The 17982-nt window shown below is 42.2% G+C and overlaps 1 protein-coding gene across 1 annotated transcript in view; it reads left to right on the top strand.

The window, feature by feature from the left end:
• LOC310788605 (ephrin type-B receptor 2-like) overlaps positions 1-17982 on the top strand; it is a gene marked incomplete at both ends in the record, with an annotated part of 53551 nt that overhangs the window by 10779 nt on the left and 24790 nt on the right. Inside the window, 5 exons of the mRNA XM_083650133.1 lie at positions 5776-5840; positions 10111-10164; positions 12792-13058; positions 14860-14996; positions 15278-15504. Of these exons, the coding sequence (XP_083506259.1) occupies positions 5776-5840; positions 10111-10164; positions 12792-13058; positions 14860-14996; positions 15278-15504 (750 nt within the window). The remainder of the gene's footprint in view (positions 1-5775; positions 5841-10110; positions 10165-12791; positions 13059-14859; positions 14997-15277; positions 15505-17982) is intronic.

Below are 17982 nucleotides of genomic sequence, written 5' to 3'. Positions count from 1 at the left end.
ACGTTGCAGACAGAGTAGGAAGGCTGATCTGTGAGCGGCTGCTTCCGGGACGCGGGTCGGGGTCGTAATCGGCCTCGGCTGGGTCTACTGGGCGAGGGTGTATGATGTTCGACAGACCCGAAACACCTTACGACCCCAGTTAACATCACTGATGACGCGTCCCAGCACATGCTGTAGTATGTATTTTAAACAAACATGAATGAAGTTTGGCAACATTCAGAATTAAGCTACACTGCGGCCAACTTCAGTTACATGTTCATAGCGTTACTGCTGCGAGGAGCCGATGGCTGTACCCGGTCGGCATTTAACGTTAGTTACAAAAGCATGTCTACAGTGTTTTCTCACTGCCAGTAGCCTACAGTGGGGTTTGACAGATAGCTAGTCCGACCGGTGTCAGCACAGCCAGCGCTCCCAGTCGTCAATGCTCGTTAAAGATTTCCAAATAGGCTTATTCTGATAAACTGGTCACATACATGTTACGTTCTCACCCGAAGAATATTACAACTTTAAAACAGTTTGTTTGTTTTTGCTTGAAAACAGCTTTTTGGCAAGTCTAAAAATTACTACGGTAGACGTAATCTACTTCCGTGTTTAAAACCGGAAAGACGATTACAAATTGACGTCATGCAGAAGCGTCCTTGTATGGGCAAAGAATAAGGTGGATAGGATAGACAGAGAAGCCCCCATAGGGAATTCTTCATGAGTCATGACGTTGGTGGTGGTCAGGGGTGGAGGTGGGGCGAAACAACTGCTTCAGCGATGAAGATCACAACAACTGAGGGTGACAGCACATAGGACAGTAACATAGTAAAACACAGGGTCTCTAATATGCTGAACGGCTTAGGCGGGAAACAGATGGCTTGAGCTGATTGGATATTGGGGAAGCGAGGGAAAAGGAATAGCGTGAGCTGATTGGCTATTGCCAGAGAGGGGAAGCGTGGAAGACTGTGAATGGATGGGTGCAAGGGGGCGTGCACTGCATAGCAATGAATGGGTGATATAACCTGAAACTGGGCCTTGGCTGCAGATAGTCTTCATGATTTAAATTTAGTCTAAGACATCACTAATTGTGCATCCCTATTACAACCACAAATGTAAAAAGCTTTCTTGAACCGCACATAGGTTGAATCAGTGGGGAGTTACCGGTATATCAATCTCAGATAGAAAATAGCAAAACAGACATTTATTTACATGAAAACATTGTATATTGTATTACTTACTGATTTGAGTTTTTGATTTTGATCTCTTTTAGCCCATTGCCTAATCTTCCAAGAGTCCACATTAAAACAGTGCAGCATACAATAATAACGAGCGTGAATTTATATGTAAATTTGTGCCATCATCCACTCCATTTCAACAATATGGTTAGGGTTAGGGTATGGTTGGTCTGTTCGGGGCAGAAGGGAACTGGTGGGAATAGCGTGATCCTCCCATGTGCTACGTCCTCCCGGTGAAGCTCCCCGCTGTCAGGTGAAAAGAAGCGACTGGCAACTGCGCATGTGTCAGAGGAAGCATGGTGCTACTCTACGGCTCTTCCCAGATCGGCAGAGGGTGGAGCAGCAGCAGCAGGGGGAAATTGGCCAAGTACAAATGGGTGGAAAATGGAGGGGGGGATCGGAAAAAAATAATAATAAAAAAGAAACACGTTTGAAGAGTTGTATGGTGATTCCTCTGTTGTGCGTCATGGCTTTCTAACAGAAAGGCTTCAGGGCTAACGTGTCCCATGTGCAGCTGAACTGCACTGTGAGCAGGCTGGGCTGAGGCCCATGATGTGAGCGCTATCAGAGAAACCAGGTCAGGGGAGCTGGTGAGGGGGGAGGGGGCGCGGCGGGTGGGAGGCGGCTCCAGCTCCTGACTAGACTCGGTCCGTTTGAGCACAGCTGACTGGCCACAATATGCTGCTGCATTACATTACATTACATTACATTACATTACATTACACTGGCCACAATATGCTGCTGCAAATCACACATTTGAATTTGAACAATAGTGGGCGATGAAGCGACTAGTCTAGGGCTGCAACTCTTACATGATCAAATAATCTGTGGATTATTTTCTGGATTAATCGAGTAGTTGTAGCAGTATTGTAACAAGTATTGTTACTTTAGTGAAAATGAACTCAAATCCAAGTAAAAGCACTAGTCCAGGAAATTACCCAAGTAAGAGTCAAAAAGTAGCCAACGTCCTCAAGTAAAAGTACATTGCGGTCATTTTAAAACTTTTTATATTTTAATTATGTACCCGAATACATTTGGCACATCCAGCACATAGCAGTGTTAGCTACACTGTCCCTCTCTTTGTCTGTATTGCCTTTCATACTTTCAACAGCTGGTTCAGATGCAGCAGGGATGCTCAGTTTAAGGATTCTCTCCTTTGCCAGATGAGCTAGAGCTGCTAGCAGCAATATCACAATCACATACATCCATTTAGCTCTGGCTATCAGCCGTGTCAAATGAAACTGAGTTTTTTTTTTACTAATCTGACAATGGAGATCATTACAATTTGATCGTCTCCTCCTGTCTGATTCAGTTGGCCAGTCTTGTGTGCAAAGCCACCAGTTTAGGCGCCCTAAACGTGGAAATGATTCTGGACCTGTTAGCGAGCAGTGCCAATGCTACTGTGCTGTTTTCATAGTGGTGTAAAAATATATATATATCTGTATTTACTCACTCAATGTACATTTAGAAGTACTCAAGTAGAATAACTATCATTTAAATTACTCAAGAGAAAAAGTATAGCACTATGAAAGTACTTAAAAAGTACAAATCCTCAATAAAACTACTCAAGTAATTGTCTTGTTTCATCCACATCCCAAAGAGATTCACTTTACTGTCATAGAGGCGTAAAGAAACCAGGAAATATTCACATTTTACAAGATGGAATCAGAGAAGAGTTACAACAGGAGTGAGTCTATTAAAACTCCACAGAAACCCTTGTACTTAAAACTCATTCCAACTCTCAACCCAACTCTTTTAGTTGATGCTGATATACTGTATGAGTGCATTTCCCCTACCTAATCTCAGAGAACATCTCTCCTGTATAGGAATTAACACATTATGCCTACTCTTATCGTGATGGCCCACTGGCAGATGCAGACATAAATAAATAAATAAATAAATAAATAAATAAATAAATAAATAAATAAATAAATAAATAAATAAATAAATAAATAAATAAATAAATACAATGCTTCAGTCATGAGAGACTAGAATGAAACTTCACAATAAACCTTAATTAGACAACAAAACAAGATGAAGGTTTGGCCTATGGCTCCATGATGACGCTCCTCCAGCGATGAGAGGAGGGCGTCAGCAATGCAGAGAATAGAAATCCCCCCAATGAGGAATCGCTCTGGAGCTGTGACGTTGGTGGTGGCAGGGGAGGAGGCGGGGCAAAATGACCAGAACACGTGAATGACAGTGACTGCAGAGGAGTCGGTAAGAAGCCAACCCACATAATAAAATACAAACACTTAAAATACTCTCGACCGCTTTAGATGATTAGTTCAGTGGCAAAGTGAGGGAAGGAGATGGCTTGAACCCATTGGCTATTGATAGCGTGGGAGAGCGTGGATAACTGTGATTGGATAGGAAGGGGCATGAATGAGACTGGGCATGGGTAGCTGAATGTGATGGACAGGCTGTGGCTAAGTAGTCTATGACTGAAATTAGACTACACTTGTACACATTCCCTGCAGCAAAATAAGAAAACTACTTCAACTTAGATTATGTAAAACATGCCACATTTATTTATTTATTTATTTATTTATTTATTTATTTATTTATTTATTTATTTATTTATTTATGTGACATTCACTTTCAAATAAAACGGTGATATTCATCCTCATCCATTTAGTCAAGCATCGAGCATTTGTGCATTAAAGCATCATTTTATCAGCCTGTTATATCGGCAGATATTGCCAATGTCAATATTTGATTTTAAAGTCTTTAACAGCTCATACCGATGAAGTGCATCCGATGAAGATATCATCATGGTGCATCCCTAGTTATACTGAAACATTTAAATAAAATGGGATATGTATTATTAGATGTATAGTTTGAGGATTAGTCTGGGATGTTATGGAAAGTGGTATACAATTTCAAACAAAGTTTATGATTATGATTATGATTAAACAAACCATATAAACTACAGAGCTCTCTCTCCATCTTACTCTGTCCCTCAATGCACCCACCCACTGCCTCCATCTGTCCCTGCATTCCTGCAATATATGAGAGAGAGAGAGAGAGAGAGAGACAGAGAGAGAGAGAAAGAGAGAGAGAGAAAGAGAAAGAGAGAGAGAGAGAGAGAGAGAGAGAGAGAGAGAGAATGAAAAGTAGGGCAGAGAGGAGGAGAGGGTGGGCCAGCTAGGTCCAGCACAGCTAATCCCTGCAGGCTGCACCACACTCTGTCCGCCACACTGGATTCGATCCACAGGGAAACATCAGCCTTCACTGTGTTGTGTTACTGTATAGGCTGGGGGGGAAGGGGGGTGCCCTAGTGTCTGAAATATATCACTACAATAACCCTTGCTCTCTCTCTACTAATATCCTCTGTATGTGTATCGGATATTGCGTCTGAATGTTTACTTGTTTTATTTATTCATATTTATTACTATTTTCTTTACCATTTTTATTTTATTAATTTATGTTTTATTCATTTTCTTATTTGAACTTTATGTACATTTCAGGAGAGGGGAGGCTTTTCGATAAGCCCCTTGGGGTTTCTTGCCTCTCCCGCACATTCCTGTTTTGCTTGGTATACTTTTTTTTAAGCATCTGTTTATTGGTATTTTTCAGTTAACCAACAGGGGGCAGTACATACACATACAGTACAAATTGTGTAAAATGTTTTTTTTACATTTGGTACAAAGCTACTTTACATGGAGTTAATATTGACATCGTACCATCGGCATAACCTAGTTATTGTGGCAGAGTTATGATGCCTCTACATCATGGGGGGCCACATGAGAAACCCCGATTGTTGCCGGGGGCCGAACAAATATGGTCATGTCGTAACCCAGGAACTTTGATGATAGAGAGACGACCACAAAAAAATGTCCTCGCTACCAGAGAGCCAGATTTTGCTGAGGGCTGGGGGCCAAACGGCGCCGGTGCGAATAAAATTTGGGGCATTTGAAGTCTGGTTTAGAGGAATAACTCATTTTAAATGAACAGTTGTCATGTCATTATTCAGTCTTAAACACCAATATTTGAAACAAATAATATCGCGGAAGCAACCGTCCTCGGCTTTCGCCTCGGACGGTTCACGCCTCCACGTCGTCCATTAATTTCTGATAATGGTCACCTCGTCGTGCATTAACCCTTACATATTTCCCAAATGTTGGCAAAACACTGAAACAGTGTTCTCTTTATCTTTAGTTAGAATCAGAATCAGAATCAGAAATTAATCACTTTTATTGCCACAGTATGCAAGTTGCATACGAGGAATTTGTCTTAGTGTCTGTATGCAGCGTAGCAGTCACATCAATATACAGAGATAAGAAGTAGGAAGATAACTAAAGACAATCACAAAGTTGCAAGTGCAATCAAATCAAATCAAATCAAATCGAGTAAATATATACAATATGTACATGAGTGGTGAAGTGTTCTGTGGAGCATAAATAAGAGTTTACATTGAATGTACATGAAATTTACAGGCTAAGTTAAATAGGCATTAAATGTGCAGGGAATTTACATGAATTTACAGTCCCAGTTAGACAGGCATTAAATTAGATAGCATAAAACACTGACTCTGTCATATCTTTTCCTTTTGCAGAAGTACTCATGGATTCAACAACAGCAACAGCAGAACTGGGCTGGACCATCTACCCATCACAGGGGGTGAGTGGGACAAACCAAGACTATATTATAGAGTCTATAATATCCTTTAGTCTTGTATTCAATTGCATTGTTGTTGAAAGTGTTAAAAGTCATCAAGTCTGTAGCAAATCTTAGAGTACTACTAGGCCAAAATCTAAATATGGCTTAAGATATGAATCTCTGAACATAAACCTATCCTTGTGGGTAAAATGATTATGCAGATATGTCATATAGACATAGATATCATAGATCATAGATATATGTTTGACTAAACATAGAGTACCACAGGGATGAGTCTGGAAGACCTGGATGTTAGCACTTCTGGTTCCTTTAGTCTACGCTCGTTAACGCGATATCTCAGGAACGCCTTGATGGAATTTCTTCAAGTTTGGGTCAAATGTCCACTTGGACTCAAGGATGAACTGATTAGACCTGCTCTAGACCTTGATGGTCTGGTCTATGAGCAACTCCAGCTGTCAGATGTTGGTTATTCCATATATGGACTCCAAGGAGGTACTTGGGAGACCTCTCCCAGTCATACTTGTCGTCAGTCTCTTCGTCAGTCTCATCTCTCTGGAGCAGATGTCTGCTTCTGTACCTGCTTCTGTACCTGCTTCTGTACCTGCTTGCTCGTCGCGGCATTGAACGTGGAGAAGGTGGTAATGTCTAATCTCGAACGTCAATCAGCAGAATGACATCACTGCTGATGTCATAACGTCTTGGCTTTGATGATGTCATTGCCGATGATGTCATATCGCCATATTGTCTGGTTGGTTATGACATCATCGGTCGGGAACGTCACATGATGTCTGATGTCATAGGTCCTATTGCGATGTCATCGGTGATGATGTCATTACTCTGGATAGATCCAGGAATAGTTTCCAGCGACCTGGCAGGACTCACCTAACCAGGACTAACTGTATTGGTTGGGAAGATTTCCACAGTTTTACTTTCAGTCACAGTGTCCTCACAAATATATATGTGTGGTGGCCTGCAGAAACTGTGAAGGAAGGAACAAAACATGTGTGAAACCTGGTGAGAGAGAGAGAGAGAGAGAGAGAGAGAGAGGGAGAGAGAGAGGGAGAGAGAGAGAGAGAGAGAGAGAGAGAGAGTGAGAGAGAGGGAGAGGGAGAGGGACAGAGAGAGAGGGGGAGAGGGGGAGTGAGAGAAGAGAGAAGAGAGTGAAACACATTGGTGGTAGGTTTCACTCTCTCTTCTCACTCCCCCTCTCCCCCCCTCTATCTCTGTCTCCCTCTCTCTCTGTGTGTGTGTCTCTCTCTCTCTCTCTCTCTCTCTCTCTCTCTCTCTCACTCTCTCACTCTCTCTCTCTCTCTCTCTCTCCCTCACTCTCTCAATTCAATTCAAATGGTGTCATTGGCATGATAAGGTGCATCTTACATTGCCAAAGGATACATTAGCAACACTTAGCCATTACAAAGAATCAAAAACAGAAAACAAGACTCTCTCTCTCTCTCTCTCTCTCTCTCTCTCTCTCTGTCTCCCCCCCCTCTCTCTCTCTCTCTCAATTCAATTCAATTCAATTCAAATTCGCTTTATTGGCATGAATGTCTCAAGTACAATATTGCCAAAGCATAAAGAACTGATCAAACAAAATAACATTAATAAAATACAAGTGATTACAGTTACAATACATACAGTAGTCACATTTCAACAGATCATATTAATTCATTGTTTTTCCCTCTAATGTCATGGCAGAGTGTTACATATTGTGCGGCTAAATGTGTAAATTGTGGTTCTTCACCTAAACAGAGTTTCATCAGTTCATCACATGTTTTTCCCTGATATGACGAGTCTGCTGCTCTGGCCTGCTGCAGGAAGGCCTCTCTGACAGTTTGGTACAGGGGGCAGGAGAGGAGAAAATGGACCTCACTTTCTATTTCCCCTGAAGAACACTGTTTACACACTCTCAGTTCTCTGGGCCTCCATTGGTTCTTATAACGGCCTTTTTCAATCTCTAGTTGATGGTCGCTGAGTCTGTACATACTACATAGTTAATGTGCGTCTCTGTTTGGGCTTTTTTACGCTTACCAGGTATTGTGCGAGAGAATAGTCTCTATTCAATAAGCGATAGGTTTCTAATTTGTTGATGGATTTTGTTTCATTTTTCCAATTGTCAATGTAGATTGTTTTGTTTTCTCTGTCGATTGTTTGCAGATGGGGTTTGGAAAGATGGTGGAGGTCTTGTATTTGGAGGTGGCAGGTTTCTCTGATGTTTCTCAGAGGGTCTGTCTCTGGGCTGAGGCTGTTACTTAGAAAGGCTCTGTGATGATATGAGTCAGGATCAGCTTGTGCCAAGTGAGCCTGGAACTTCACTGATCTTTTGATCATGTGGAGAGAGAGTGGGAACACACCTAGCTCTGCTCTACATGCATGGTTTGGACAGTTTCTGTGGACCTTGAGGATCTCCTTACAGAATTGGAGTTGAAATGTTTCTGTGGGTGTTGTGTCCCATGAGGTGTGTCTCTGATTAATTAGGGGGCCCCACACTTCACTTCCATACATAAGGATGGGTTGAATTATACTACTGAATAGTTTTAGCCAAATTTGAATTGGAGGATTGAATTTGTTTAGTGAAGTTCTAATGCTATAGTAGGCCCTGCATGCCTTATCTGTCAGGGAATGTATTGCTTTAGCAAAGCTGCCAGATGCACTGATGGTTATGCCTAAATAATTATATTCCATTGTATGCTGAAGTGTGGTCCCTCTCACAGTGAAACTGTGTTTGGATTCTTGTGATCTGGCCTTTTTTTGAAATACCATGATCTTAGTTTTGTCAAGGTTGATGTCTAAAGCCCAGTTATGACAGAAGGTGTCCAGCAGTGAGAGGTTCTGCTGTAGACCATGTTCTGTTGGGGATAATATAACCAGGTCATCTGCATACATGAGGAACTTAATTTCTTTGCCATGTAGATCTAATCCAGGGCTTGGGGACTGTTCAAGAATTGTGGCCAATTTATTAATGTAAATGTTAAATAGGGTAGGGGATAGGTTGCACCCCTGGTGCACCCCTCTTCCTTGTTTGAAGAACTCTGTTCTTTTGTTTCCAATTTTTACACAACACTGGTTGTCAGAGTATTTGGATTTAATTAGGTCGTATATTTTACCACCAATTCCACATTGTAAGATTTGGAAAAATAATCCATTATGCCAAATTGTGTCAAAAGCCTTTTTTAGGTCTACGAAACATGCAAATACCTTCCCTTTATGTTTTTTGTGAACGTGGTTTTGGATAAGTGTATGTAGTGTGTAGATGTGGTCTGATGTTTGATGGTTGGGTAGAAAGCCAATCTGGCTTCTAGACAGGACATTGTGGTCAGTGAGATACCCTAATAATCTGCAGTTTAGGATGCTACAGAAGAGTTTGCTGAGGTTGCTGTTAACACAGATGCCTCTGTAGTTACTGGGGTTGTACTTGTCTCCCCTCTCTCTCTCTCTCTCTCTCTGTCTCTCTCTCTCTCTGTCTCCCTCTCTCTCTCTCTCTCTCTCTCTCTCTGTCTCCCTTTCGCTCTCTCTCTTTCTCTGTCTCCCTCTATCTGTCTCCCTCTCCCTCTCCCTCTCCCTCTCTCTCTCTCTCTCTCCCTCTCGGATATAAGATTTTCAGTCCTGTGTATTGGTAGTGCTTGGTTAGACCTAGCTAGTAGCTAGAGACATGCTTGGTTAGACCTAGCTAGTAGCTAGAGACATGCTTGGTTAGACCTAATAGTAGCTAGAGACATGCTTGGTTTGACCTAGCTAGTAGCTAGAGACATGCTTGGTTTGACCTAGCTAGTAGCTAGAGACATGCTTGGTTTGACCTAGCTAGTAGCTAGAGACATGCCTGGCTAGACCTAGCTAGTAGCTAGAGACATGCTTGGTTTGACCTAGCTAGTAGCTAGAGACATGCTTGGTTAGACCTAGCTAGTAGCTAGAGACATGCTTGGTTAGACCTAGCTAGTAGCTAGAGACATGCTTGGTTTGACCTAGCTAGTAGCTAGAGACATGCTTGGTTAGACCTAGCTAGTAGCTAGAGACATGCTTGGTTAGACCTAGCTAGTAGCTAGAGACATGCTTGGTTAGACCTAGCTAGTAGCTAGAGACATGCTTGGTTAGACCTAGCTAGTAGCTAGAGACATGCTTGGTTAGACCTAGCTAGTAGCTAGAGACATGCTTGGTTAGACCTAGCTAGTAGCTAGAGACATGCTTGGTTAGACCTAGCTAGTAGCTAGAGACATGCTTGTGAATCATGAGTACACAAATAAACTTCACTTGATGGTGTATTTGTCTCTTGCAGTGGGAAGAAGTGAGTGGCTATGATGAAAACATGAACACCATCCGCACCTATCAGGTACTGTACGCACAGAGGGGAAGTCAAATCCTACTTTAGTACTATACTTAACTTTACAAGTGTCTGTACTTTACTGAGTATTTATTTTTCTGACGTTTTACTTTTCCTCCCTACATTTTAAGACAAATATTTGTACGTAACACCTTACCTTTTGAAAACAGGCTAGATAGGGGCGGCTTTAGCTCAGGAGGTAGAGCGGGTCGGCCAATGACGCAAGGGTTGGCGGTTCGATCCCCGCTCCCTCCCAGCCGCCGTCGCTGTGTCCTTGGGCAAGACACTTAACCCTCCTTGCTCCCGATGGTGTGTAGGCACCCTGCGTGGCAGCCTGCCGCCATCGGTGTATGAATGTAGACTACCTACTGATTGTAAAGCGCTTTGGATAAAAGCGCTATATAAATGCAGATCATTTGCCATTTAGATACTTTCACTTTAGTTTTAATATACGACAGACAAAAACGATGTAAAGTTTGTCTCTCTCGTCTCGCGATATCCCAGCTTTCACGCTAGTACTGCTCCCTCTCTTCATGCACGGTCTAGCTCGCTCAACCGCCTCTCTCTCTCTCTCTCTCTCGCTCTCTCTCTCACTCTCTCTCTCCCTCGTGTAGTGTGTCACATCACAGCAACAATGTAGTCAAATGAGGGTAAATGTAATTTTGAAGGAGAATTCAGTTTTTTTCCCTACTTTAATTCTGATTGTTAACTCACCCTGATAAGTTTGGTTTGATATCCATGCACTGAAACGATCATATGCTTTTGTTTCATTTTGTTGATATATTAGTTGTTGACATGTTAGAGTCAAAGTAATGTTTTTTTTACAGGGGGACTTGTGCATATCTCTTTTTACTACTCCATAAATCAGAAAATATTGTCAACGTAAAAAAAAAATCGCCACGTTTTTAGGAATAAAATGTTATATAAATCAGGCTATGAATGATATGAGCAAACCCTTAATTCTGGAAAAACCTTCAGAATATAGATAAGAGGAAAAGTTTTGTGCCCTCTCCCTCAACACCCCGTGACCCTTCGCAGGCTTATGACAAGCATCTGCTCTGCTGACGGGTCTGATCGGGGGGCTGGCTCACCTGGGTGGACTTGGGAGTCACCTGTTGGTCTCCCATCTTCAACGGTTAGCTTTGGGTACTGTGTACTTCTGTTGGCTAGCCCTGCCCCCCTCGCACCTCCCCTTCCAGGTGAGCCCTGCCCCCCTCACCCTGCCCCCCTCGCACCTCCCCTTCCAGGTGAGCCCTGCCCCCCTCGCCCTGCCCCCCTCACCCTGCCCCCCTCGCACCTCCCCTTCCAGGTGAGTGGACATGGTGCTTGAACCCCAGCATTGCTGGGGTAGGCGGGTCTTCTCCTAAATGAGACAACCAGTTCCTTGGGCCCATTCCAAAGGACATGCCTTCCCTCCCTCATGGGTTCAGCTGATGTACCACCTGCTGGGTTTGGTTGCCATCAACTGGAGAGAGACCAAATACCCGGCTGACTGGCAAGGTTTTGAGGTTGCAAATAATTGCCCACCCCTGTGTTAGCGGGTTGGGATCCTCGTGCCAGTTTACGCACACACTCCACGAGAGGTGTTGCTGCATCAACAGCCCTGTCCGGCTGGGCAAGTGCAGAGCAGATATGTACAAGTTGTCCTGGACATCGCCTTGTCCCTGACCAGAGTCTATATATCTGGGGGACAGGTCAGGTTCCTTTCTCTGGTTCTGTGATCTGGATGGGACCACAGGACATGTGAGGGGGTTGCCTGTCTGGCCACGTTCTGGTCAGAGGGTTCTGTGTCCGTTGTTCATGTTCAAGAGGCCCTTTGACACTGTCCTAGTCTCTTGGGCGGCTGCCCTTGAGACCGGACCCCCCCTGGTCAGCCGGCGTTGACCCTAGTCTACTCCTTGTCAGTAGGCAAGAGGAGGGTCATGTTATGGTTTTCATCCTCCCTTAAAGGGATCAAGGTGTGTGTGATTTAACGGTTGAATCGTTGCACTAGCAGCTACAGTATATTCTTGCGTGGTGTCGTTGGATCCTGGTATCACAGCAGGGTTAGTTAAGTTAAGTTAGTGGCAGTGTCGTTGGATGCTGGTATTAAGGCAGGGTTATATTAGTCCTCTGAGGCTCTACACAGAGAAGATGGTTGGGAAATATAACATAGGTTATGTCACATGCATTTTGCTTAGTTTGTATTTGTTCATTCTTATAAGCATATTCATGTTTTAGTGCATGCATATCAAACAAAACTGATCAGGGTGAGTTAAAAATCATAATTAAAGCTGGAAATAAGGTCCAGGTTGTAAAGAAAAAACCTGAATTCTCCTTTAAGGATTTTAATAAGGTAATTGAACTTTTTTGTGGAAAAACCATCTCACACAAATGATTAATATACATGTTAAAACATGTTTGGAGGGAATCTTTTAAGTTGAATAGTCGTTGATATAAGACGTGAGGTTCAAAATACTTGAGAATACTTTTTACTTTTATACTTTTGAGTACATTTCAGAGCCTGTACTTTTTTTTAACTTTAACTTTAACTTTTACATGAATAAATAAGTTGAATCAGTACTTCTACTTTTACCAGAGTCTCTTAAAACTGTACTTGTACTTAAGTAAAGAATGTACTTTTCCCATCTCTGCAGGTCTGCAATGTGTTTGACAGTAACCAGAACAACTGGGTCCGCACCAGGTACATCGCCCGGCGTGGTGCGCAGCGCGTCCACGTCCAGATGAAGTTCTCTGTGCGCGACTGTAGCTCCATCCCCAGCGTGCCCGGCTCCTGCAAGGAGACCTTCAACCTGTACTACTACCAGTCTGACTGGGACACGGCCACAAAGGTGTCCCCAGCCTGGATGGAGAACCCTTGGACCAAAGTGGACACCATCGCGGCCGATGAGAGCTTCTCTCAGGTAGGGCACTCACGACTCCTGAGTTTTAGTAGTCCACTACTCCCAAAAGCTAGTCGACTAGTCGAAGTCATGGGAGATCCGACCCAATAACAATGATCAATTCTGGTCAAAAAGGTCTAAAAAAACAGCCAGTAAAGGGATAATTAATGTAGGCGGGACCAACCTGGGTTATGTGAAATAGCAGAGTCCTGATTGGCTCTGAGAGGCTGTTTACAAATGAGCTGCTAAACACCAGCAATTTGACTGAGGATGGAGGTAGCGCCTGTTTGACTGATGAGTCTTTCCCTCTATAAATACCTACAGTTCTGTTTATTTAACATGGCATAATGTAGAAAGTGAATAAACAATTCTATGTTCAATGTATTTATTTATTTATTTATTTATTTATTTATTTATTTATTTATTTATTTATTATATTGTTTGTTCCTAAAACCACAGATGAATGATTATATATGTAAGGGATAATGTATATTGAGGCGGTGATTACGGGGGAAATAATGACCGACAGGTGATATTGAGCCCGACGCGCAGCGGAGGGCTTAATCATTCACCTGAAGGTCATTATTTCCCAGTAATCACCGCCTCAATATACATTATCCCGCTTAGAACACGGCCTACAACTATCATTCAATAATAATAATAATAATAATAAACTGTGGAATAAATTACCTGACGAGATCAAAGAAAGTAAAAATCTTGTGCAATTCAAAAAAAAGTATAGAAATAATATTCTGGAGAAGTATAGACGTGATGGCACATAATCAGGACTTATGGGTCACTTGTATTTCCTGTAGTATGTTTGGTATTAGCTTTGTATGTGTAATTATATGTATATGTGGTAGGTAGCCTATGTATGTATGGGCATCTATGAATAATTAGGAGCATGTGCTATTTGTGTGTGTAAATCAATGCATGTATGTATCCATGTGTATGCATATGTACTGCATATGTTTACATATAACGTAAAGGAATAAGGGTAAGGGCATTTAATAAGCTAGTTAGCTTCAGCCCTAAACCCTTTCGGTCAGCCTTATGTATCTTTTGTTTTTTCTGTTGTTTTTTTCTATTCTGTGAATATTCTTTTCTTTCTGATCGAAATAAACTAACTAACTAACTAACTAACTAATCTGACAAAAATAATTATTCAAATAGATTTTTTAATAGCGTTTTCAACGACAAAGCGGTTTCTTTCGTAATTGGCACACAAGACACCACAGCTGCAACTGGTTGGCCTAATTAGTAGTGTCTTGCTGACAAAAGGCTCTTATCAACTGATTAATCCAGGTGTGGCAGAGCAGCAGTCGGTTGTCGAGAAATAATGACCGGTGAATCTTGTTGATTGACCAATCAGAATCGAGTATTCAAGAGAGCCGTGTTCTAAATATATATATATATATATATATATATATATATATATATATATATATATATATATATATATATGTATGTATGTTTATTATAAGGATTCCCATTAGCTGACATAGACAACAGTCTTCCTGGAGTCCAAGACATCTCTCTCTCTTTCTTTCTCTCTCTCTCTCTCTCTCTCTCTCTCTCTCTCTCTCTCTCCCTCTCTATAATAACAATCTAAACCTGTCCGTTGCAATTGAGCTCATTTATTGGATGCATGGTGCATGTATGCCCCACCTACCGAGATCACGGGAAATATTGGACCAAATTCCGAAATGTATGTCCCGATGAGTTACAAAAAAGTTGGGGAAATAGGTCCAGGTTGAAAATCGGGTCCAGGATGAAGAATAGAGAAATTCTCCTTTAAGCAAAAAGTCTTTGTTCCTCTCAGGTTGATCTGGGCGGCCGCATCATGAAGATCAACAGTGAAGTGAGGACTTTGGGTCCCGTGTCGCAGAACGGCTTCTACCTGGCTTTCCAGGATGCAGGCGCCTGCATGTCACTCGTCGCTGTGCGCGTCTTCTACAGGTAGAGCCATATGATTCCCACATTGCATAAAAAATGGACAGAATCATGGAATTAGCTAAAAATTTAATCAACTCTAAAATATGGAATATTGCATAACTTGGTTTTCACTTTGAGAAACATGTCGTAGTCATGTCTGAAAGAACCAAGTCATAAAAAATATATGATTTATATATCGATCCTAACCCTTACAGTAAGATTATATATAAAAAAAACAGAATTTGGAAAAGAATAAAAGGGAACTTGGAAAGAAATAAAAACAGATTTCATATGGCCCTATACAGGAAATGTGCTGGTGTCATTCAAAACGGAGCCTTGTTCCCCGAGACTCTGACGGGAGCAGAGAGCACCTCCCTGGTGGCAGCCAGGGGGCAGTGTGTTCCTAACGGAGAGGAGGTGGATGTGCCCCTCAAGCTGTACTGTAACGGGGACGGCGAGTGGACGGTACCCATCGGACGCTGCATGTGCAAGGCCGGGCACGAGGCAGGGGAGAACGGGACGGTCTGCAGAGGTAAGAAACACTGCGAGTGCTTCTGCATGGAAAGGACGAAAAGTAGTTATGCGCCCTCCTGCTAGTTAGCTTAGCACAATGACGGGTAGTCTGCGGTACGGGCTAGTCCCGTTAAGCCATCAAATACACTTTCCAACAGCTCCAAAACACTCATATGTTGTGACTCGTGCCTTCACCACATTGGAGACATTGTAATTTACAAAGCAAAATACATAACCGGAGCTTCACACGCACGCACACGCACACGCACACACGCACACGCACGCACGCACGCACGCACGCACGCACGCACACACACACACACACACACACACACACACACACACACACACACACACATTGTTGCTCGAGTTGCTCACTCAGTGTGTTGGACTTTCACTCACTGAAGGCAGACATCGAGTTGCCCACGTGTGGCATCGATGACTCTACTGGTCCTACTTATAGGGCCCTATCATTGTACGGCGCTATCGTTTGCGCTGCCTTTGCGCTGCGTTTGCGCGCCTCTTATTGCTATCTTCCCAGATATCTGCCTCCATCGTCCAGTTTTGCGCTGTGATGACACAGGTGTAGGCGTGGCCTAGGCGTGTCGGTGGGCCTCTAGCCTATCATGTGTCTTGCGCAAGTGTCATTTAGCGCTGTGGGGAAGATAGTCCGTATGTGGCAAGCGCAAAGAGAGGTTTGGGAGTTACCCGTTCCAAAATAGGCGTTCCAGCGCAATGTGTTTGAAAAAATCGCCTTGGGTGCTATTGGGAAAATGTAGGATCTCCAGCTCCGGCCGACCTGGCGGGAGACCGGGCTCAGCCCCTCTCCGATCAGAAGGAATTTTACAGATGGTTATAAACTTTTTCTCCCAATGTTCAATCAGATTTCAACTTATATCAAATAACCAGAGATGACAATGAATTTCTTGTAATAGGATATTTTTATATAATATTAAGTGCAGTTAACACAGAGCAATTTCAAAGTAAAATATGCATACCATTTAATCGGAAGCCTCCGGTTCAGTTCTTATCTCATTTCTCAACAACACTTAATCAGCTGTCAGTCGAGAACACCAAGATTCAGAAAAGACCCCGTTTATTGGTCTCCTCCTTTCTTTTATCATTTAGTCAGGCATGGAGATGTGGGTGTGTTCCTTCAGTATCTCTTCCTTCCTCGTGGGCGGGTGTTCTTCTCCCTGAGGCCCTCATCATGTCACCTGCCTCTTTAGCATGCACTTCCCTTACTAAATACTAGTCATTTATTTCCTATTTTAACTCCTATAATTTGGGTCAGCTAATTTAGCTATTTTTCTCTATTTTAAAAGCTAAACACATTATATATGATTACTTTAGACTAATTAATTTAATCTACATCCTAGATTGAATCAAATTTCAACTATATTCTGTCTGTAGCTGAACCAGTTTTCAAACAGTTCAGACTCACTATCTCTGGGTCGAAAACCACTTCTCTAAGAAGTGTAAAAAGAGCAGAAATAGTTTCATTTTTTATCACAACAGAGAAAGCAGCTTCATCCTTAATCAGTCTGGATGAAGACACTTATTAATTAGCACTTACCATTTATCAACTAATTTGACTATACATTTATTTCTCAGCCTAAAGTTGCCGTAGTAACAATAATAAGCTAATATTTATCTAACTATTATATAGCCCTCTTTGTGTAACCAGTAAGGCAATTTGAAGTTATTCAACACCCAAAACTGCAACATCAGCAAACATCAGGGATCATGGTCTCATATTGGCTCCTTAGTCCTGAAAAGAGAAATGTTATCTTCCATCCGCCTCAAGCCATTTTTTGTGGGGGCGTACCGTAAGAGTTAAAAATCCATCTTATGCATATTTCAATATACATTTGTATCAAAAAGCATTTGATTATTCATGTGTATTTTTGAATAAACAGAAAAGATGAATTTATATAATATATGCTGGTAAATGTCTACATCCTGTTGCTCCACGCAATCAGACCAAAAGCATTTGGCTGGAAATCCTCACTCCTCTAAACATATGTTGTTTGTTAAATCAATAGACCTATGGAAGAAAAGATTAATACACACATGCTATCTATTATTTTATCATATCAATTTTAACTTAATTATGTGTCCCTGAAATGTTAATGAACTGTTAAAAGTGATCTTTCAGTGACCCTCTAGACACAAGTAGCTGCAGGTGCGTTATTGTGGGTAGGATGTGTAAACTCCCCCACGCCTATCTTCCACGCTTTCAACCACTTGGTGTGCAGACGGGTCTGTAAGATGTGTTCTTTCCCTGCCGTTAAAAAACCACATCAAATACATACAAACATGTTAGTTTCGATAGGGACTGATATACGGCCTGAATGAACTTTTGGCCCCGGTGTGCTTCTCCATACGCTTGCAGGAGACCATGCAACAGATCTTTGCAGAAAACTCCGCCCGATGACAGTGGAGCAAAGGTCACTTGAAACAATACGATCATCAAGATGTGTATTTCAAAAATAAC

Source organism: Poromitra crassiceps, assembly GCF_964638095.1.
Source record: "Poromitra crassiceps genome assembly, chromosome: 13".
Taxonomy (NCBI): domain Eukaryota; kingdom Metazoa; phylum Chordata; class Actinopteri; order Beryciformes; family Melamphaidae; genus Poromitra; species Poromitra crassiceps.
The sequence above is the reverse complement of the archived record's forward strand: the minus strand, read 5'-3'. Positions and strand labels throughout refer to the sequence as shown.